General features: G+C 49.3%; 8 protein-coding genes and 1 non-coding gene across 9 annotated transcripts; 4 read left to right on the forward strand and 5 right to left on the reverse strand.

Moving 5' to 3' along the window:
* Nucleotides 1-1,556: 1,556 nt before the first annotated feature.
* Nucleotides 1,557-2,944, forward strand: ALT_3518 (class I SAM-dependent methyltransferase; the record flags this gene model as incomplete). Its single annotated transcript, XM_033563721.1, has 3 exons — nucleotides 1,557-1,595; nucleotides 1,928-2,644; nucleotides 2,705-2,944. 3 exons carry the CDS (start codon nucleotides 1,557-1,559, stop codon nucleotides 2,942-2,944), a joined length of 996 nt encoding a protein of 331 aa, XP_033419612.1.
* A 207-nt stretch (nucleotides 2,945-3,151) lies between these two features.
* ALT_3519 (phytanoyl-CoA dioxygenase family protein) lies at nucleotides 3,152-4,111 on the reverse strand (the record flags this gene model as incomplete). Its single annotated transcript, XM_033563720.2, has 1 exon — nucleotides 3,152-4,111. One exon carries the CDS (start codon nucleotides 4,109-4,111, stop codon nucleotides 3,152-3,154), a length of 960 nt encoding a protein of 319 aa, XP_033419611.1.
* Nucleotides 4,112-5,472: 1,361 nt separating this feature from the next.
* On the forward strand, nucleotides 5,473-8,088 carry ALT_3520 (Het-C domain-containing protein; the record flags this gene model as incomplete). The annotated part of the gene is made up of 4 exons (XM_033563719.2): nucleotides 5,473-5,569; nucleotides 5,632-5,779; nucleotides 5,840-5,998; nucleotides 6,069-8,088. 4 exons carry the CDS (start codon nucleotides 5,473-5,475, stop codon nucleotides 8,086-8,088), a joined length of 2,424 nt encoding a protein of 807 aa, XP_033419610.2.
* A 323-nt stretch (nucleotides 8,089-8,411) lies between these two features.
* On the forward strand, nucleotides 8,412-8,484 carry ALT_t079. Its single transcript has one exon. It is a non-coding gene; the product is annotated as a tRNA-Lys (tRNA).
* A 454-nt stretch (nucleotides 8,485-8,938) lies between these two features.
* Nucleotides 8,939-10,361, reverse strand: ALT_3521 (uncharacterized protein; the record flags this gene model as incomplete). Its single annotated transcript, XM_033563718.1, has 3 exons — nucleotides 8,939-9,766; nucleotides 9,834-9,966; nucleotides 10,288-10,361. 3 exons carry the CDS (start codon nucleotides 10,359-10,361, stop codon nucleotides 8,939-8,941), a joined length of 1,035 nt encoding a protein of 344 aa, XP_033419609.1.
* A 709-nt stretch (nucleotides 10,362-11,070) lies between these two features.
* On the forward strand, nucleotides 11,071-11,844 carry ALT_3522 (syntaxin family protein; the record flags this gene model as incomplete). The annotated part of the gene is made up of 1 exon (XM_033563717.2): nucleotides 11,071-11,844. One exon carries the CDS (start codon nucleotides 11,071-11,073, stop codon nucleotides 11,842-11,844), a length of 774 nt encoding a protein of 257 aa, XP_033419608.2.
* A 399-nt stretch (nucleotides 11,845-12,243) lies between these two features.
* ALT_3523 (uncharacterized protein) lies at nucleotides 12,244-12,705 on the reverse strand (the record flags this gene model as incomplete). The annotated part of the gene is made up of 3 exons (XM_033563716.1): nucleotides 12,244-12,354; nucleotides 12,411-12,523; nucleotides 12,582-12,705. 3 exons carry the CDS (start codon nucleotides 12,703-12,705, stop codon nucleotides 12,244-12,246), a joined length of 348 nt encoding a protein of 115 aa, XP_033419607.1.
* A 2,292-nt stretch (nucleotides 12,706-14,997) lies between these two features.
* On the reverse strand, nucleotides 14,998-15,713 carry ALT_3524 (DUF4452 domain-containing protein; the record flags this gene model as incomplete). Its single annotated transcript, XM_033563715.1, has 2 exons — nucleotides 14,998-15,309; nucleotides 15,426-15,713. The coding sequence occupies 2 exons, from the start codon at nucleotides 15,711-15,713 to the stop codon at nucleotides 14,998-15,000; spliced, it is 600 nt and encodes a 199-aa protein (XP_033419606.1).
* A 3,572-nt stretch (nucleotides 15,714-19,285) lies between these two features.
* Nucleotides 19,286-20,059, reverse strand: ssn8 (cyclin-dependent protein serine/threonine kinase regulator SSN8; the record flags this gene model as incomplete). The annotated part of the gene is made up of 2 exons (XM_033563714.2): nucleotides 19,286-19,824; nucleotides 19,873-20,059. 2 exons carry the CDS (start codon nucleotides 20,057-20,059, stop codon nucleotides 19,286-19,288), a joined length of 726 nt encoding a protein of 241 aa, XP_033419605.2.
* Between the last annotated feature and the right edge of the window lie 728 nt (nucleotides 20,060-20,787).

Consider the following 20,787-nt stretch of genomic DNA (forward strand, 5'->3'; position numbering starts at 1 on the left):
TGGGAGAAACCTGAGAACGGGGTTAGGGAAAGAGACAGAGCTGCATACAAAGATGAGGGCTACGGTGACGCTCTAATGAATGGTTATAGCCATGGAGAAGGCTGATGGAACTGTTGTAGGTACATCGGAAACGAATCTACGAATATAATCATTTCCAAATATCTGTGGTCAAGAAATCCACCATACCAGGAACGCACACACATACTCATCATGTCCTTCTAGAACGCCGCCAGGCTACACGGAACAAAGCTTCCTGCTGGCTGGTGATCAGGCTAAGCAGGAGCGCCTCGTGGTCTAGTCTAATTTCCACTTAGCCTTGTTGATGGTACTGGAGATAGCACCGGCGGAAGTGTGTTAGCCAGTCACTCACATCCAGAATTCGTCCACCCCGTAGGTACATAGTGTATCATCTAGGGGTAGTCCGTATTTGACGAGAGTTACCAACTTGCCGGTACCATACATAGACTAGACAATATCTAGATAGTAGATATGTAGATACGCTGTGCTGAGGCAAGCCACTTGACGAATGATCCATCATACGGAGTGCTACCCTACTGCAAGTCTGTAACTCTGAAGGGCGACCCGACAAATTGGCTGATCGCCTCCAGTGAGGGGATGTGATTGGATATTTCGGCCCAGATCGGCTCCAGCCGTGCGGGGCTTTGAGTTTGGTTGCGGATTTGGGATTTGGAACGGGACAGTGCGCTTTACTGCCTGATTACCAGGTGGTGGGGTATCTAATAGTTTTCATGTGTTCTGTGTTTTGTGTTTCACTGTTCTCAAAGATGAAAAGAGACTGCATTAGGATGATTGCATTAAGTTATCTTGATGTTTGAGAGGTGGTACAACTGCAATGACTCTAGGCCTCAAGAAAAGCTAAAACCCAGGGTACTGCGTAAGAGGGCACATGTGTACTCCGTACTCCGTCAGTAAGCTACGCCATGACCAACGTTTGGCTTTGAAGAATGGGTTAAGCCTGATTAGGCGACTAGGCCACACTCGTCAAAAACATCCATCCATACAGAACGCAGTGCCCGTTCCCAGAACCACAGTGCTGGCTCTCCGAAGACTCCAACGGACGCCTAATAGTCCCAAGAGCACACCGCCCAAATCGCAATTGGAAACCCATCGTCCTCTTCCCCGGGGCTGGAAGCCCCCTGCAGCATATTTGCGTTTGGCGACGTCGTTTAGAGTCTTGGACTAAGGTACCTATCTACATATTGGATTGGAACCATATTAATATTAATATGCTTCTTTGATTATGATTTGTGGTTTGCTGTCGTTACTGTGTTTTCATAGGTCCTGCTGTTTTCTCCTCTCTGGATCGCCCTCGATGAGGAGCTCCATCCAGTCTGGCGGATGTCACCTCATTCTGCGCTCCGTAATCATTATTGCTACTATCTCGATCGATCATTATTCGAATTGACCTCCATATTTAACTGGGGCCGTGTCCACCCCCTACTGAAGTCTAGCATTCATTTTCATCTGGTTCTCCTTTTCCGTTCTCATAGATTTCTTTTCATACTGGACGAAGCTTCGTCATAATTATCCTAGAGATGTCGCGTCCGAATCTAGATGAGCAAATCCTGGTCGATGTAAGCTGCCACTCTCCTTGTTCTCATGTGCCTGTCTCTACTTTGGTTCTTTTCCGTCCGCTTGTTTTGTTTTCCCTGGAAGAAGACATTTGCCTATATTTGCGGCCAACGGACTGTTGTATGCAATGTAGTATGGCCGTCAACTCCACTTCGAAGGGAATTCATAATGACGACCAATTTTGCATCTAACTGTGGATTTGTCCAATTCTATTTTTCTATCATTCTGCTGCTGTTCATGTTACGACCATTGTATCAGTTACCCCTCATCCGTCACAGATTTCCCCTCTTCAACTTCCCAAGCTTACGAGCTGAAACTAACCACTCATCACCAGACGAGCGACGAAGACTCACTATGTGACGCTCAATCCATCATTGACTCGAATTTCAGCCTAACCTCCACAACCCGTGACTACCTGTACGAGAATGGCCGCCGATATCACGCCTACCGACTGGGTCACTACCCAATGCCAAATGACGAGGAAGAACAAGACCGGCTAGCCTTCATGCACCATCTCTTTAAACTGCTCGTAGGAGGCGATCTCTACCGTGCCCCGATCCTCAATGACGGGCCGCCGAAGCGCATCCTCGACGTAGGCACAGGGACAGGCATCTGGGCGCTGGAGATGGCCGATGACTTCCCCGACGCAGAGATCGTCGGGACGGATCTAAGTCCCATCCAGCCCAACTGGGCACCACCCAACTGTACATTCAATGTCGACGACGCCGAGAGCGATTGGACATTCACGCCTGCCGAGGCGTTCGATTACATCCATGCTCGGAGTCTGGGCGGGGGCATTGGCGATTGGAACCGGTTCCTGCGCCAGGCGTACAGGCATACGAAGCCGGGGGGTTGGGTTGAGATCCAGGAGTATGAGACGTGGATCCGCTCGGATGATGGGACGATTCAGCGCGCGCCTATGCTGCTGGACTGGCAGCAGAAGATTGATGCGGCTAGCACGCAGTTTGGCAGGCCGATGAATGTTGCGTCGAGTTTGGCAGGGTGGATGCAGGAAGTGGGTTTCGTGAATGTCACGGACGATTCTTATAAGGTATTTCTATCTTTCTCACTCTCTCAATGTGGCTAAGAGGTCGCTAACGACTCATTGCAGTGCCCAGTGGGGTCATGGCCAAAAAGCCCGCGGTTGAAAGAGATTGGGAGAGTAGGCAAGATCACACTGTACGAGGCCGTAGAGCCGTATACATTAGCGCTGTTTACTCGCGTACTCGGCTGGAGTGGTGAAGATGCGCAGGAATACGTGAATAAAGTACGCGCGGACCTGCTGCGCCCCGATATACATGTATATGTTGTGTACCATTACGTGTATGGACGACGACCGGCGAACAGTTGATGACGGTCTTATGATGATTACGAATAATTACGGCTCCATTGCATATAGTCTGAGAAAAAGTTCTGTTCCTATATCCGGCCGTCATGGTCTGTTCGTTGACTTGTTAAAGATACAATACGCCTCGGTGTCATTATCAGATGCACGAGCAAGCAGAGATGCTTCGATGGCTTTATCTGGTTTCAATGTAGCTGAAATTGACAGACGACTCTAGCCTTGTAGAGAATATCCGACGCCCTCGCCCGTCCCGAGCGCTATCAAGTTCGCCCTCATCTTCTCCGCTCGCTCGCCAATATCAAACGCCGCATCCTCCTGGTGAACCCACGAACCAACACCGTGCTGCAAGACAGCAGTAGCCCGAACCTTCTCGTCCGTGTCGTCTCCCGACGCCGACACCTTCAAACCAATGCTCCCATGCAGTGTCAGCCTCGTTTCCTCACCTCCCTCAGGCTTCGCCTTGTACACTCCCCGATGGAGGATATTACTATCATAGAACACCGCATCCCCCGGCCGAAGCTCCACCACCAACTGACCCGGCAGTTCAGGCTCATACGGCCCAGCACTGCGCTCCGTCTCCGTGCGCACCCGCCGATGCGACCCCGGGACCACAATCAGCGAGGAATCCGGACACAGCGCCAGATTATACTGTGCATGCGACTGCCGGCCGTGCCGGCTCTTCGCCTGCAGCAGCCGCATCTCCTCGTCCGGCGATACGGTCTCAGGAACATCATCGCGGTGCCAGCGGAGCTCGAAATCCTTCGTTTCCGGCGCGACAAGTAGATTGAATAGTTCCATCACCAGTGGCTCGGCAGCATCCTTTGATGGGGTTGATGATCCTAAACCCTTGACTCCGAGCAGCTCCTCCGCGACCGCTAGCACCTTCTCGGAGAAATAGAACCGAGCGAATTCGGTGCGGCCGGGCATCTGTGGGTGCAGGAGGTGCTGGACACCCCAGATGCCGCCTTCGGAGGCCGGGGGTGCTGTTTTGGGCCAGGGCGGGAACTGCTTGGGGACGGTACGGAAGTGAGGCCATTGGCCGGTGCGGGCGAGGGTTGTTGCTTTTGTAGCGATGGTGCGGAAGTGGTCGACTTCTTCTGGAGTGAGGAGGGAGGGGATGACGATGAAGCCATCCCGTTGAAGCGCGTCGAGGTAAGAGTTTGAGCCTGTCATTGTGGTAGATCGTATTCCTGCTAATGGTGGCCGTGTATCGAGTAAAGAATCTGGATGGAGTAGTTGATGTTTAGCTGTCGGCTGGGGTGGGTTGAGCAATCAACTTATAAGTGTTGTTGGAGACTGCGTGCGCAGGCTCATGGTATGATTTCCATTATCAAACAATGTAGTATATCGAATACTACGTTGTCGAGTCCATGCCACCCTACATGCTTATCTTTTATGATCTTTACTTGTCCATAACATTGTGTGGAGTCGACTCATGATAACAATCCTACAATTGCTCTTGAAAACAATAATAAGCATTTACCCCGCGGCAGAAACAAAGCGGGGTTCTACGGTTACATTGGTATGACTAAAGCATGAATTATGAAGTAAAGGAGTATCTGATAGAATATCAACAGCGTGGAATTATAGGACCTACCAGACTTTCTGCCTCCCAGTCATGATTGAGCTTTTCACTGGCGAAATTTGCTGCATACAATACACTGTTGATCATCATTTAGCTGGCTCAACTCCACTTCCCAGCATCCGATTGATAGTGGTGATGATGATCAGCAGGAGCGAGGACACCAAAGTTATATTTAGATCAGTCGGAAAAAAGACGCTGGAGTGTTTTAGAACGCATATCAGAAAAGAGGATTCAATCACAGTCTGTCGGGCTCGTTCCTCATCTATCCCTTCTACCTTTGTTGTACATGTTCCTTTTTCCCTTCTACAGTAATAATGCAAACTGGGTTGCGAGAATAAATACCCTGGTACTGTTGTTGGAGTCAACCTAGGTAAATTACTAGCAGTAATGCCCCATAGTCCCAGTTACATAGCTGTGCTCCATACTAAGGCACCTACTGCTGTGGTCTAAGGCATTACTAGTTGATACTGCGGGTCAACAGAGTCAGCTTGCCCCTCCTTGCCCTGTGTTTTGTACTCCGTACGTCGTATTCCATCATTACCTATTGTTTACTGGTCTGGTACAAATACGCTCCGTCATTTCATAAATTTTCAAAAATAATAGGGCTGTCCTAGTTTGGACTAATTGTTGCCCAGTAGGCTAAGAAATTGTTCTCGCAGCTGGGCTGATGTTAGCGGGGCAACTGAAACAATAATCCGCAGCTTCAGCTCTGATCTCAACTGTCATCGTCTTCTTACATGCAAACTAGTCAGGCAGTTTCTTGTTTTCCTGGTTGCATCTGAGGACGCCTTCCGTCTGATTGTTTTCTTTCCCTATAACAAGGACTAGCCGAAAATTCGAAACCTGCGAGTACGATATAGATACCCCGCGCTTTTCGCCATATTCTCCGGTGCCTTGACGCCGTTTGTCTTTCACCGAGGTACAGAGATATATACACGTTGTTTGGGTCATGACTCGCAGAATGAGTCCGGGCTTCAACGCCCTCATTGTGGTGGCATTACTCCTGGTTTTGCTACCCTCGCAGGTTCATGCCTTTGGTGCTGGCAGTATGTCCACTTTCCTCGTCTGCTTGATCACCTAACTGTCGTTCGTTGCTAAAATCAATTAGACATCGCTTCTATCTCAGCTGTTGAAGGCAAAAATTGGCGACATGGCGACATCGAAGATATGCTCAAGACTATTGCCTTTATCAAAGGCCACAAGTGGACGTCTACTATGGTCAAGCGCGTTTATTTTGGAAACTGGCTGCGCGATTAGTGAGTATGCCTTTTCTTTGGGTTGGGAACGCGAAAGCAGTTACTAACTTGCTTCTTAAGCTCTCAGGCAATGGACGTCGGTACCTTGAAGAGCCTTCCCGCCGATACCATCCGCATCCTGGTTTGGATCCTTTCTTTCTTGAGTTTTGGTTATGCGACGGCTGAGTTTGAGGTCACCTCCGAGAGACTGGGAGTATATCGCCCGGAGGAGCATATCGAGTATGTCAATCCCAAGTTCTCCCCGATGCCTCTACGTCTTTGTACTGATGCTTCTGTCCGACTCTTGTAGCAACCCCAAAGACTATGCGGATAATCAGGATGCACGCCAGTACGACGCTCGACTCCGTGGCCCCATCCGCCAGGTTGAACTCGACATCGACCCGCAGACTGGTATGAAGAACTACATCGCGAACGAACGAGGAGACTGGGCAACGAGTACTGCCTACATCAAGTATAGTCTGGCGAGGAGCATTCACTACGGAAGATTGTACACCAGCGGTGGACACCACAAGGGGAAGGAAGAAGACCTCTGTGAGGCTCTGCGATGCCTGGGTCAAGGTCTACATACTCTGGAGGACTTTGCAGCGCACACAAACTACTGTGAACTTGCGCTCCGTGAAATGGGCTTTCGCAATGTGTTTCCGCATACCGGCGCAGCCACCGAAATGAATATCCGTGGTCACCATGTCTTTCCGCTCGTGACGGGGACCTTTGGTATGGTGGATTTCTTCCATTCCGTCCTTGGAGAGGCTACAGATCACTTCACCCAGTCGGAGGTCAATGAGATGGATATCGCGCTGGGTGATGCTCAGGCGAACTCCTCAGCCGGATCTCTCTCTGCTTTTACCGGATTGTTGGGCAAAATCCCAGGGACAAAGGACCTCGTCGCCCAGGCTGAGGAGCTCAAACGTCGCTCTGAAGCTCAGCAGTATGCCAATCAACACAGTGGTCAGAGGACGGGGTATGTCCACGAGACATCTCGAGGATTGGATGATTATGGCTCGGCCATCGGTCGCGACCTGGGAGAATCGCTCAGTAGAGCTTCGGGGCCCAGCCAGCCCTCTACCTCCGGAGGCCCTGCTGGGCCTGGTTTGCCAGGAATGCCAGACTTTGATCCCAAGAAGACTGTGGCCCAGATCTACCCCATTCTTCAGTTCAGAGATAATGTGGTGCGGAAGCTTTCGTCGATAATCGAGAAGATTCCGGGTCTAGAGACGCTGGTGGACAAGGTCACTGAGACCCTGACTGTATTCGTTATGTCACTTCTTGCTCCGTTCATACGTCCCATCATCAACGCCGCTTCCAATTCTTTGCAGGCCGGCTCGTCCGGTGTCATTGATGCCTCTGGCAAGCACCAATTTGAACCATGGACAGACCCTCACTGCACCGACCCCACCCACTCGATGCTTTCCAAGGACCACTTCTCCAACGTTCTCAATGAACCCGCTGGTCGAGTCGCCTCAGCTATTCTCAAGTATGTGGCTCCTCGGGTGTTGTACGCCTGGGAGCATCCCGACGTCCCAGAACAACAGGTTCTGGACGACTGCCTTCGTGTGTTCCACCATCCTGCTTTGCGCGACATGCATAATGAGGCACACCGGACGATGTTCGAGGCCGTCCAGAATTGGGCTCACTCCAGGCCGGACCGAGGTGCAAGCCTCAATGATATTCTGAGCTCTGAGGGCGTCAGGACAGGCAAGAACAACGGCGGTGAGGTCGGGCACTCGCATGGCAGCACTGGCTTTGCTGCATTGGGAAGTAACAAGCCTAGCCATGCTGCTCACCAGCAGCATCCTCCCCACCAGCAGCCACATCCCCAGCAACAGCAGTCTTCCTCGCTGCCCTGGGACCAGCTCTCAAAGCTCCCCATTCCAGGCATATCCAATCTGAGCAAGTTAGAGAGTGCCTTCTCTAGCTTCTTACCGGGCGGCTCATCAAGGGAGGGGCGAGTTGAGAATGTAGCTCCCCAGCATCAGGCTCCATTCCAGCACCAACAGCCTGATCGTCCATATCAACCACATGGCCAGCAGCCTTACGAATCACACTCCCAGTCACATCATCCCCAGTACTATCAGCCGCCTCCACAGCAGCATCCCGGTGGTGGGTATGGTGAGTCCCATGGTGGCTACCAGAGTACCCCTTATGGGGACCAATATGGTCACCCACCTCCGGGTCCTGGCTACAGGCCCCCGGAGCATCAGCACCAACACCATCCGCACAACGAGCATCATCACCAGTCACATGGCGGCCAGGGACATCACGGTCATCCCGGATCAGGCTATGACAATAGATACGGTTCTGGATATTAGTGCGGATAGGTTGCGATTGTGATGAGGGTGGATCGCTATCTGGTATATAGATCTATCGCTCATGGCGGGAAATATATTTTGATCACTTTACGATGACATGTGTACTAGCCTTTCTACCACGCAGCAAGATTGGAAACCTATAAATAAATATCATCAGAATACTATTTATTCAGATTCAAAACCTCAACCGGTAATATCTTAATATCCTACATGTGTCGGAATTACTCCGTATAGTATGAGTCAATAATGTGCCACCGAAAATTCTCGACGGGCATGATTTCTGTACATAGGGAATATTGAAGGACTGCCTTTCAACAAGCGCCGCCGGGCTAGCTCAATCGGTAGAGCGTGAGACTCTTAATCTCAAGGTTGCGGGTTCGACCCCCGCGTTCGGCTCTTTTTTTGCTTCGTCTTTTGCCTTCCCCCTTGCTATTTTTCATCGGTAAACCCTCTTTCGAGCTCCTGGTCTGTTTATAACCTAGATCATCACCGTGTTAGAACAAATTACATATACGGTCGTGTTACGAGTCTATGAGTCCATGTGTCAGGCAGATCCAATACTCCGAACTATTAACAGCTACCATACACGAGCATGCGATGACACGGAGAGGTTCAAGTGCTATTAAGCTCTCTCTCACAGACCAGCTGAAGACAAATGGAAAATGCACAACCACCCCTGACGACCAGTCAACTCCAAAAAGAGTACTATATACAAGCATCCAGTGCAAGGCGAATGTCAGACGTTGCACAATAACCAAGCCGCTATCTAATACCATGGCTCGTCATAAGCGTATTATATTATATCATCATCATATTTTGCATGTTCAATGGAACAAGCAAGGACAGGAGGTCATAGTTTGGTACCCTCCCGTCCGCTATCGCTCGGTCTCCGGGGTCTCAGCAAGCCTGAGGATGGGCCAGACGAAGACGATCCTAGCTGGCCAGCCCTGCTCTCATCATTGCTATTGCTGCCATTATTTCCGCGCATACCAATAGTTCGCTGGCTCTGGTGTAGACGAGGATTCATCAGCCACTGGATCTGCATGCGAATACTGCTGACAGCAGCATTTGTGTGAGCCATGTCTTCCTTTATACGGAGACACTCATTCATGATGGCCATGCTGGCGCGAGCGTCTAAATCGGTGATTGCATGTGAAAGCTGACCAACTTCTTCTCGAAGAGATTCGTGCAGGGCGAGCAAATATGTCGTAGTGGCGGCATTAGAAGATATTGCACTAGAATGATCAGCGTGTGAGGGACTACCCGATAGTCGCGGAGGGCTTGATGACCCTGACTGCCCCGAAGGGCTTAATCGAGTTTCTGTGTTCTGTCCAGGAAGGGCATGCGAAGCATCTAGTAGGGTAGAGCGAATGTTGGCGATCCCGTCCTCGAAGATCTCATTTCGCTGCTGAAGATGGCGGATGGTCAATTCCAGGGAGTCAAGCCGGGCATTCTGAGCTTCGAAATAGGGGCCCATAGCAATGAGTGGACAAATTTGCTCATGTGTCGCCAGGTCGGCCCGCTTGACTTTAACGGGACATCCATACTTGGATGCGGCACAAGCATGTATTGCCTCCGGGCAGGTTTCAATATGATCCCTCAACACTTTTCGAAAGACAGTTGTTTGGCAGTCGGGACAGGTTGTTCTCAAGCTGGGGCACAGTTCCTTTACATGCTCCTGGATAAAGGGAAAAAAAAACACGGTTAACCACAAAATAAGACGAGCGTCAGGGCATAGCACCAACCTCGTAATCCTGCTCCATCACCTCCTCCCCGCAACGAGAGCACTGGTGAATCTCATGCATGCATTTTTTATCGGGACTAAGATCCTTCTTCCTGGTCTTCTTGTCGCAAAGTGTCCCCGGGCAATCCATGAGCCTATACCCACAATATTTGTCGACGTGAGCCTGAACATGACCTCTTGGTACAATTTCCTTGCAACCCTCGCTCGAGAATGGGCACTTTACTCGTACGTCGTCGCACATATTTATCAATAGTCGAGGTACATTGAGGTAAACATCTCGGGTCGGCGTGCGGCAACTCGGACATGTGAAATCATCTCGACCAGCGGCAAACGTGGTAATGGCGGAATTCAGGCATTTTTGACAGAAAACATGATCGCACTGCAAGCGGACCGGTCGAATAAATGGACAGTGGCATATCGCACACATAAGATGGTCGTCATAATTCGAGACATACTCCAGAGCACGCAGGTCAACGATCTCCTCGCGGTCGCAGCTCGACTCCATCATCAGAAGCTCCTCGAGGTTCATAGTCGGCAAAAGCGTCCGGTATCTGTCACCTTCAGTCAAACGGCTCCGTTTAATAGGCGGCTGCAAGACACCGCAGCGTTCAGGTATGATCAAAAAGGGGGTTATCGAGAAATGATCGTCTGTCGAGTTGCCGTGGAGGGCTGAAGATGAAACGATAAGTATGACAGCAACCCATCAAGGTCACACGGTGGCTGCAGTTAGATTGAAGATCTCTGTGTGATACATACAAACGCTGGATGAACCTGAGGCTTGCAGACGAGGCGAAAAAGGAATGTTGGGAAAAGGAGTGAAACAACATCGGATGGATGGAAAGAGGGTGACCCCCAGCGATTGCCATTATTATTGCGGGGGTTCCAGATGATGCGGAAACGGCAGATCAATCCGTCGCCGGCCGAGAAGGCCTCCATCCAGTCCATCCATCATTGTCAACCACTATCCATCCCCGTCAACAACGTATCCAGATCGCGAAGATTCCCCCTTTCACTTCCACCGTCAAATCGGCTTCTCACCGACAGAGGCCCCTACGTGACCTGTCGCTGACGCCTGCGCCGCGTTCCTCCTTTCGCATTCCATTCCCCGGTCCTCAGCCTCAGACCGTCTCCGCATTGTTGCCTCATCAGCGCTGGGTGTCCCGGTCGTCCAGTCTTCCCACGGTCGTTATACCTGTCACATACCTCGCCCGAATCGAGACCGCAACCGCCGTTTCAAGATGCCGAACCCATCTCAGTTATTCCTCCTTGCTGATCACATCAAATTGTCGCTGTTGGAGCGACAACGAGCGATCTCGCTGAATCTGGAGCCCAATAGTCAGGATGGAGAAATCTCCCGCTCTTTAGAGTCTCTACGGGAAGGCATTGAATCGGTAGAATCGGAAGTATCGCGTCTGGAGGAAGCGAACGATGATGCCGCCACTGATCTTAAAGATCAACTCTATCATCTGCAATCACAATATCGAGACCTTGCATCCCAGTTTCACGAACAAGACGATTCGGTCTTGGACTCGGATTTCAGTAATGTCAAGAAGTCATCTCCCGACCTGAAACAGCCTATTCCACAGCATCCGCCTTCGAAGTCTGTCCGATTCATGGATTCCGCAGCAGAAGAGGCTGATGAAAATCGTCGCAACCTCTTTCAGCCATACCGCGACTCTCCTTCTCCAAGTCCGGACCTCTCCAACATGTCCAACCAACAGATATACGACCATCACGCTGAGACCCTCCGCGAGCAGGATGAACAATTGGATCGGCTGGGGGAGTCAATCGGGCGACAGCACCAGCTCAGCATTCAGATTGGCGATGAGCTGGAGGGACACGTCGCACTGCTTGATGGCATGGATGGCGATGTCGACCGGCACCAGAGACGACTGGATGGCGCGAGAAAACGGCTGGATAAGATCAGAAAGAGGGCGGGTGAGAACTGGAGTTTGATGACCATCATTGGTCTGATTATCATTCTAGTCATTCTGATTGTGATCTTGAAATGAGCGATTGGCATATATATCCAAATCGTCTTATGGCTCATCTCCCCCTACACGAATACTTGCTGTTCTAATATATGACCTGGTGTTAAGGCGAACATGGCGTCTGTCTGCTTCTTCTTCCGCGGACGTTGGAAATTCCCCCATACATGGTATCTGAACCTCCCTGGTGCGTTAGATGGGGTTGTCTTACCTGGATACAATATCTTACGCTCCTTGATTGATGCTTTATCGATATCCCTTTGTCGTTGATATAAACTGTTGATCTGATAACGTTCATCCGTTGCTTTCATGGCATATTTTCTTAAAATACACGATAACATGCAAACTCCCATGAATTACCGAATCCCCCAACACCCAAATAGAGAGTTGCCTTCCACAGCCGAATCACTAAATAAGAGGAATCTATTGAGACTTGTTCACAGGGCCACTTCTGTTCGGCAGATCCTTAGTGCGACTTTGGAGTGATTCGAAGTCCTTATCGTCGCTGTCAAGCTCGCCACGGTCCGCCTTGACCTAATCCCAATTATCAGTCAAACGTTCTACTTCCAACGAAATCAATTGGCCCTTACCGATGCCTCACTGTTGCTAGCAAGCTCGCCCTTCCACTTGGCCTTGCCCTCCTTGGTACTCTTCAACTGATCTTGCTTCTCAGCCTCGTAGTAGGAGTCCAGATCATCGCGGTCTGCGCTCTCACATTAGTCATTTGCAAATTGAGGAGCAGATAGAAGGATGAAACTGACTCCGATCTGACTCCTTCAAGCCCAGGCGAGCGGGGGAGTTGTGGAAGGCCGAGACGGCCCTGTAGCCTGGTCTGATGGCCACGCGAGGGCTGATCGATGCACGTACGGAGGTGAGGAAAGACATGATGATCTGAGGTGTATGACTCTGCTTGAGAGGTCTGTTAGCGTACACTTTTGCTGCGTATAAGTGATATAGTCTAGTGCGAGTAATATCCCACAGCCGCTGTTCGTAATGTACGATGGGAGGGAAGAGCATAGAGTATTGCTTCCGTATCAATGGCTCTAACTCACCTTCAGTGTGAATTAGTCAAAGACAAATATTTACTCTGTTGTGTCGGATATATACTAGTAAGAGAAGATGAAATGTCACTAAATCAGAAGTGAAGCACACATCAGTAGCGGGAAACGAGACGGCTTTAAAAGTAAAAGCGAAAACGCATACGCAACCCGAAAGAATGCCATCCACCTCGGCCAAGCTTGACTGGATCCCTCGGGACGATGCTAATCACGATAATTATCACTGCAGCAGACTATGTGCTCCCCTGGGTCTTCTCCATAGGGGCAAACGAAATTGCCCACATCTTGCGTGTGGGTGCCAGTGATGACGTCACTGCTACTCAATCGTCCAGCCATCTTGAGATGGACTGGGGAATGGACGAAGGGAAGTTCATCATTAGCAATAATCTGTGACTCCATAAGGTAGCTGTGGTTCTGTCCTGATGGTAAGTAGATGCTCTTGTGGTCTAGTTACCTCTCTGGCTGAGGGCCCATCTTAGACATGTTCTTTGCTGCTTAGACAGATTACGCTGCTGATATATCCTGTCGGCTCGGCATCCTCAAACACCCCATCTATCCTGCTCCCTAATAATGTGCAGCGTCTGGCAAGTAACAGTGTAGGCAATGACATCATGTATATGGGCCTGGAACTGGATTTCATGTTCAGGTTCCATGCATTAAGGTCCATATATTGTAAAAATAGCCTCTGTAACACCCATCCCTAGTACAATCTACAATGTCTTAACTTCTAGACATGCCGAAGCTTCGAAATGCGAGCGCCCATGCGTTCTCCTAGCTGGTCATCATGGACAATTTCTCGCGGCTATTTCTAATGTCGGGTTCTGATTTAGGACCTAGTTGGCCCTAGCACACACAAATCGCGCGTCACAATCTCCTGCGTTGCTAGACCTTCATACACCAATACTTATTACTGACCTGTACGCGGTGGTGACCTGATGCTTACATTGGACCGGCTCCGTACCAATAACCTTGACTCGGGTTTGATGAATAGCGCTTTGATCACTGTGCATGGGACTGGCCTTGATTTCGGCAGCAAAGACACGATCAAGGAGAGAAGGTGAGAATAGCAGCTTCAAGAGAGCCTTTTGAAAAGAATCATACATTTGAATGATGTTAAGTACTCTCCGGGAGAAGTTATGACGGAAGTAACGTCCAAACGAACCAATTTGGAAGCATAGGTAGAGAATCTAAGAAGTGCAGCATCGACCAAGACACAGCAAGGAAGCGAGACTTTTTTTTCTTGAAAGGTAAGTGCGGCATGGTCAATGGCTTCCAGCCAGAGACCATCTAGGCCAGTTGGTCAATTGCAGCGGAGCAATGAGCACCGCCAGACTCCGACTCTCAATCAATTTACAGGAAAGAGAAGATAAAATCCAGAGAAGTCAAGAAGTGAAAAATAAAAAAGAAACATTTGCATGGACATACGGGAACAACGCCCGACGAGAGTATGGATGTCACCAACAGAAATCCCAATCAGAACCAATGATATCAACCCAACAATGCAGACGTATATCGTTTCCGCCTTTCTAATCCCTTTGAAGCATGAGTATTCCGTCCCGCCCAAAAATCAATAACCCCAATAATAAGCAATATCCGAGGATGAATCGGCAGAAAACTGAACGTATCTGACACAGTCGCCATAGCACACCGAACAGAAGCAACTCCGGACCATAGACATGAAAGCGCCAAGCCGCGCTTCTATCATCATCGCGGCCAAACCCCAAGGCCAAAAATGAATAGTTTTCCCTAACCGGAAGATAAAACAAGGTATCGTGTGTGAGTGTGAAAAGAATGCAAAACTAAAGTCGAATCGCAGGCGCCGTCGCTCGCAATAGGATGAAGCATAGCAGAGAATCTAATAGAAGTGCTGTAGGTCGTCATCGGAGAAAAGTGTATATACAGAAAACACTAGTTTATCCTCTTAGGTTTCTTGCGCTCGTAAAAGAAACTTCGGTTGAGTCGTGATAAGGTGCGATGGCCGTATGGAAGTAAGTACCAGAAGAATTATAACGGGCGGTTAGGGAATCGCGATGATGCAGAAGCGGAGACAGCAGAAGAGAAAACATGCCATAACCGGGGGTCTCTGTCACTGACATGGCGACCGGGCAGATAGCAGTCCTCACCACCGCCGCTGAGCATTCTGCATCGCACCAGGCGAAATCGATGTGGGCGGGCTGGTCAATGTCATTCCGGTGTTGGGGTTGACGATAGGAATGACTTTGCGAGTGCGAACCGCCGACGGCTGTTGGAAGCCCATATTAAGATTACTGGTAACCCCTGAATGCACGAACGAATTGCTAGATGCGGGAGACAAGGAGATGGATGGCGTGACCTGTTGGACAGGCTGAATCTGGTGCTGAAGAGGAGACGAGTCGGGAGAACCGCTAGAGAGAGACGACCGATCCGAGGAAGCAGAATGAATTGAGTGCAGCTGTGATTTCGAGTGTTAATAAAATGCCTCGAATTTTAGCTGGTTGGAGGGGTCCTAGGCGCTCGGCCAATGTCTGAGGGAACGGGAGGTCCGAGAACCGGGCTGTCATAACATACATCGTCCTCTGTAAGGAGACCCGGACAGAACTCCAGGTCGTCGTCCAGGTCGAAAGACCGTCCGGCTTCAAATCGTGCGCGGAAGGCAGTCACAGCAGGGGCTTCGGCAAGTTCTCTCATACTTTTCACACCGCGGAATTGACGTTGAGCATTCTGAGAGGCCATCTTGGGCCCTCTACGGGAGCGGCCACTATGGTGGTTGTTCGATGATGGCATGTGGCTAGTAGCACCGTGATGGTGATGCTGCTGATGATGCTGCTGGTGATGGCCGTAGAAGAAGGTAGACATTTTGATGTAATCTGTGGTGGCGAATAGACGGACGGAAGTATGTTGATGTTACTGACTCAGGTTTTCGAGGTGATTTCAGAAAACCAGCACAACTCGATACCTGAGGACAACAAGAACGTTTTCAAGGGCGAAAGGAAATGGTATAGACGGAAGAGGACAGTTAAAATGCAAGTATATAAGACAAAGATACAAAGGGGATGTAGTAATGATAGTACTAAGGAAGAAGAGTGGGAGTGAGAGCGAAAGGTCGGGTCGAATTTGTGTTTTAGTTGGTTGTGGGATGGGGAATCATGAATCGATGGGCGGGACAAGAGGTAGAAAAGAAGAACCGGGTGCGAAGAAAAGGGAAGTCAATGCTCGGAGCGGACGGAGGCAACAGGCCAGGAGGGGCTGCAGTTGTTTTGCTGGGGCTGAGTGAGTCCTCAATCCTTAGGAGCTGGTGGAGCCCTTGCAAAGGCAGTACCCGATCAGTACAATGTTTACCATACAGCCAACCTGGCATGTAATAACGAAGTCCGTCCTGACGAGGGATTGTATGGTAATATCAGCGTTCCACTTTTCGGCGCTAACAAGGTCACGCAGCACTCTTAGGGCAACCAGAATCCAACCAGAAGTCCGTCCGCGGCATCTGAGTGGCAAGGTGGGAACTAGGAATCCAATGGTAGCCATTCAGAGGAGCAACAAGTGGAGACAAAACAGCCACTTTGAATAAAAGCCAATAGTATTGCTCCAATTTTGCTAAAGGCGGTTAGTAAGTCGCCCTAAGTGACGTCTTTTTTTGTTACAGGCTAAACTGATTCTGGTAAAATTATCTGGTCCTGGTCTCTACACTGAAATCTGGGCTTTCTTGATTGGGCTTAGCTGGCAATCCTGGGGCGATATTGTCATTACTCAATGGTACGGAGTGCAGCTGTGGACGGCAAAGACCAGGAGAATTAAGGTAATGTGTTTTTCTCCCGTTTATTTTCCTGCTTGAAGGTTGGTATGTGTATGACTGTAGGTATGAGCATCAATAAAGTTCCTGCTAATGACTGTTAGTCATTAAATCCAGACCCTAAAGTGGTGTAGCACTACTCTGTATCAAAAGGTACTTTCGTACTCTCCTCATGTAGACTTCGCGTCAAGTCAGTACCTGCACATGGGGAGCGCTGGTAAATGTACAGGTACCATTCTGTAGCTTTCATGGAAGCTTTAGATCCTCAAAGCTATTATTGACGTCTGTTACTGTCCTTTGACTCTTCTGGACGATTAAAGAAAGGAGAGAGAATGTAAGGTAAGGACCGTAAGGTGGTATGAGGTCCATTTCCGAAGACAGACAGGCATGCGTTGCAACTTGCAACCCAGGAAGCAGCAGCCAGCAAGCGCCATTCCCCCCTCGATATCTGCGGGTAATGATTGCACTCCACCAATCCTCTGTGCCTTGATTCTTGGTCGTCACGCTCGGCAAGGTACCATGACTTAGTTTCACTTGAACAGTGCCATCTGGTCCTGGGGTAGCCTTAGCCTTGGATATCTGGTCAACAATAACTATGTCTGCGCATGCAGATAGACATTGTTCGCCGGAGATCCAGAAGGAATGCTTCCGGCACCAATTTGAGACATCCTATATGTCTGAGAGAAGGTCTTGAGCGGGTACCTTGCTGTCTAAGTAGATTCAACACAGCTCTTCCAGGCTCGAAGCAGGTACAACATTCCTTCCAGAATCGGATGGGATTAGCTGCCGTTGGAGTCGACCAACCGTCTATAAGTGTTCATGATTCGTACAATCAACCCCCAAAATTTCGAACCATGCGTCTTGTTGGTAACCAATATCAGAATACGAAGAAGATCGTCGCAAAAGGTTGTACGGGGTTCTAAAGTTAATCTAATGCCCATCCTTGGAGACTCTATAGATAGAGGTGTCTCAACTGATAAGAGTAGAGATAGTCGCTGCTTCGAACAGAAACATGTAAAATCATGCTGAATGTGGCAAACAGAGAAACATCTTTCAATGGCGGCTAATGAAGCACTTCACAGCGGCATATCTGCTCAAAATACAAACGAAGTAGGATCATGCATGCCATCGGACCATACAACCCCTCTCCTCTCCGTGCGCTACTGCACATCGACTCCTGGGGATTAGGATGCGTTTCTTCTTGTTTCTCCTGAGTGCATGGTTGGGCACTAGTCTCATTGGTCATCGGTGCAAAGGCTCCCTCCGGCATAATGCATGAGCTGTTAACATCATTTCAAATTTATATTGTCCATGTTCTAAGTTATGAACTCGGTCGGGGGTAACTAAGTGTAGGCACTCTCCCAAGTAGTCCAAGCTCATCTCACCGCTTCTTCCATCATTGGGAGTCTTACGATGGGAGTTTCAGCCTTCCCAAGACTCCTTATCGGTGTGAGGGGTCCCAAGACAGGATGAAAGAGTTACCCCTCACAAGGTTCAAACCTTGTTTGCTATCCTGCTTGTACTGCATATTGTTATGATCAATCTCATGACGATTATTCAAGCCATCCATTCTCAAATCCAGCTTTGACGTATTCGAGCCAATCTAAGGTGACGCAGCGGGAGGTATCCAACTGTTTCATCAGAGCTCAATGCCATCCGTTTACTTCTCATGGTGGATGTCCATCAAATCGCTTCTGTCGTTCTCAACATGCGGCCTGCACTTGAATACTGCTGTTCTTACACTGACAGAGCAGTTACCCTGATTCAAGATATCTGCAAACATAAGTAGTATTTTTCCGGAATCGCACGGCCTACACTCGAAGCAAATATTCTCAAGGACCATCCGAGGGGAGATTCACTCGTCTCACTGCCTTCCGCAGTCGCGATGTCAGTGACGGAACATGATCAGTGAATGAAAGCGCTGCATCTTGTCATGACCCTCTGAACGGATGAGTACTCCCTGTTGGCGGATCACTGGCTAGCGACCATTGCGACACATGGTCTGCTTCAGCTAGCGTTGCACTCGATCAGCCAACTAGGCTAATCGCTTCGAATAGCCGGAAGAGCAGCCATTGGAACCGAATGAAGATGCTAACTCCTTCAGGGAGCTGTGGGAATAGAAGGAAACTTTTCAGTAGCAGTTAGCACGGAGGGAGGGAAAAGGAGCCCTTTCCAACTTCTCCAAGATACTGTAAGCTAGCAGGGTATGTTCTAGTGATGATCGCCTACAAAGCAACAATCCCTAAGGGCGCATATAACTTCTTAGCCGCCCTATGAAGACTAGGTGGCTTTAGTACGACGGAGCAGACGAAAAGCCCTGTTTCCCACACCCTGGGCCCGCAAGTGCTAGAACATTGCTAAGCGAGCCAGGAGAGATTTCAATTGCATACCAAAAGCTATGGGCTCATCATGTCGAAATGAACAATATTTTTCAATTAGAAACAGTGAGCTACAGAATCATTCTACATACTTGCGAGCGAGCAAGGATAAAACGAGCTTGCGGGTATATGTCCACGACATGCTAAATGACCGAACAACAGAGTAAGCCAAAACTGCGCCTAGAACATGCGAATGGAACAACTGAAGACCTTGAACGCCGTTTAATGCCCATGAAACTAAGATCAAATGCAGACCATCGTCATTTGTCCAGATTTTTGGTTTTGACCATCCGCCCAAGTAGCTCCTTGCAAGTCTTCTCGCTGTACTGCTCCCAAACTTCATACAGAGACACCAGTTCTTGGGTGCACTCGATAACTCCTTTGATGTCGACTTCACTCTCAGCAAGCCAGCTGATGAGTTTCTGAATTTTGGGAGGAGGCCCGGAACCAGTCCGGTCTCCTAATGCAGCTAGCACATTCATTCCACCATCCTTCATTGCGCCGGCGAGGACGGGCGCCGCAGACCCGTGGAAATTCCCCGAACTTGGCTTGAAGACAACTGCAACAATAATCGCCATGACTGCAATGACATGAGGGGCATATAGGAGAGGTAGGTCCGTGAGGTAATGATCATTGATCACAGACCAAGCAAGAGCAACCTCATCCGACGTGAGTGACAGTTCGGGCTGAAGCTCTGATAATGTTCGATATGGATGGTGCACAATGAGTTGCGAGTTCATTTCTGATATCAGGGAGAATTCACATTCGCCTAGTTTTGAAACATCCGGAGTAATGAATTCTAATATCTGTTAGCGATGGTATGCAAACCGCATGTCGGATGCTATACCTGGCCAGAGGCTCCGGGCTTCACCGACAACAAAACGGATATGTTGCGGACACTCTTCCATTTTGCAAGCGAGATAAAAAGCAGTCGTAAGAACGAGGTACGGGTTTGTATGCCTGATCTCATTCTTCGTATAGAATCGCTTGATATACACTTGAGCAGTTGCAAGAGCTTGCTGTCTAGTTGACATTCGCTTTCCGAGCTTTATAAGCTCTGCTTGTAATCAGCCCAATTTCTTCTTAAGATATACATCTGGCTCTCGCTTACGCTGACTGAAATAGATATTGAGTAGTCTTTGGTCCGGTAGAGGGAACTGGGAATGAGCAACTTTATCGCTTTCACGAAAGACTTCCCGAATCTCCGCCAATCTTTCTCTTGTAAACAGCCAATGTCGACGCTGGGTTGACGCCCAATAATTGGCCGCCATCTCCAAATTTGAGATCAAGCACCTGAATATTGTCTTATTCCTTCAGATTGATGGATTCATCATGATGGCACTAGAGATAACAGCTGATATGGGCATATCACTCGTGACCAGAGACCATATGAGTCGACTTGACACAGTGGAAAAGCACAGACGAAGCTGTTTTGAAGGATCACTTGAGCTCAACTATCCAAAGAATGATTCTAGGTGTCAGACAGCAAGAGATCTGGCATGCCGCGACATGCACTTCATCTAATGATATGCCGTTTCGAACATGTAATCGGGGGTGAAATCTTTCCTAAAGGGGACTAGTAGGGCTGGGCCCTGTGGTCCCGTGAACCGGGCCGGAACCTGCTTTTCTTCCGGCTGATGTCGTAAGGAAAGCAAATCATCGCGGCTGGATTTCTCATGGAGAGTTGTGTTGGGCTTGATTTCATTAACAACTGCAATAATAATGCACAGCATATAGTGGCTTTTTCTTCATATTGCAACAT

Source organism: Aspergillus lentulus (assembly GCF_001445615.1).
Source record: "Aspergillus lentulus DNA, contig: Alt08, strain: IFM 54703, whole genome shotgun sequence".
Taxonomy (NCBI): Eukaryota; Fungi; Ascomycota; class Eurotiomycetes; order Eurotiales; family Aspergillaceae; genus Aspergillus; species Aspergillus lentulus.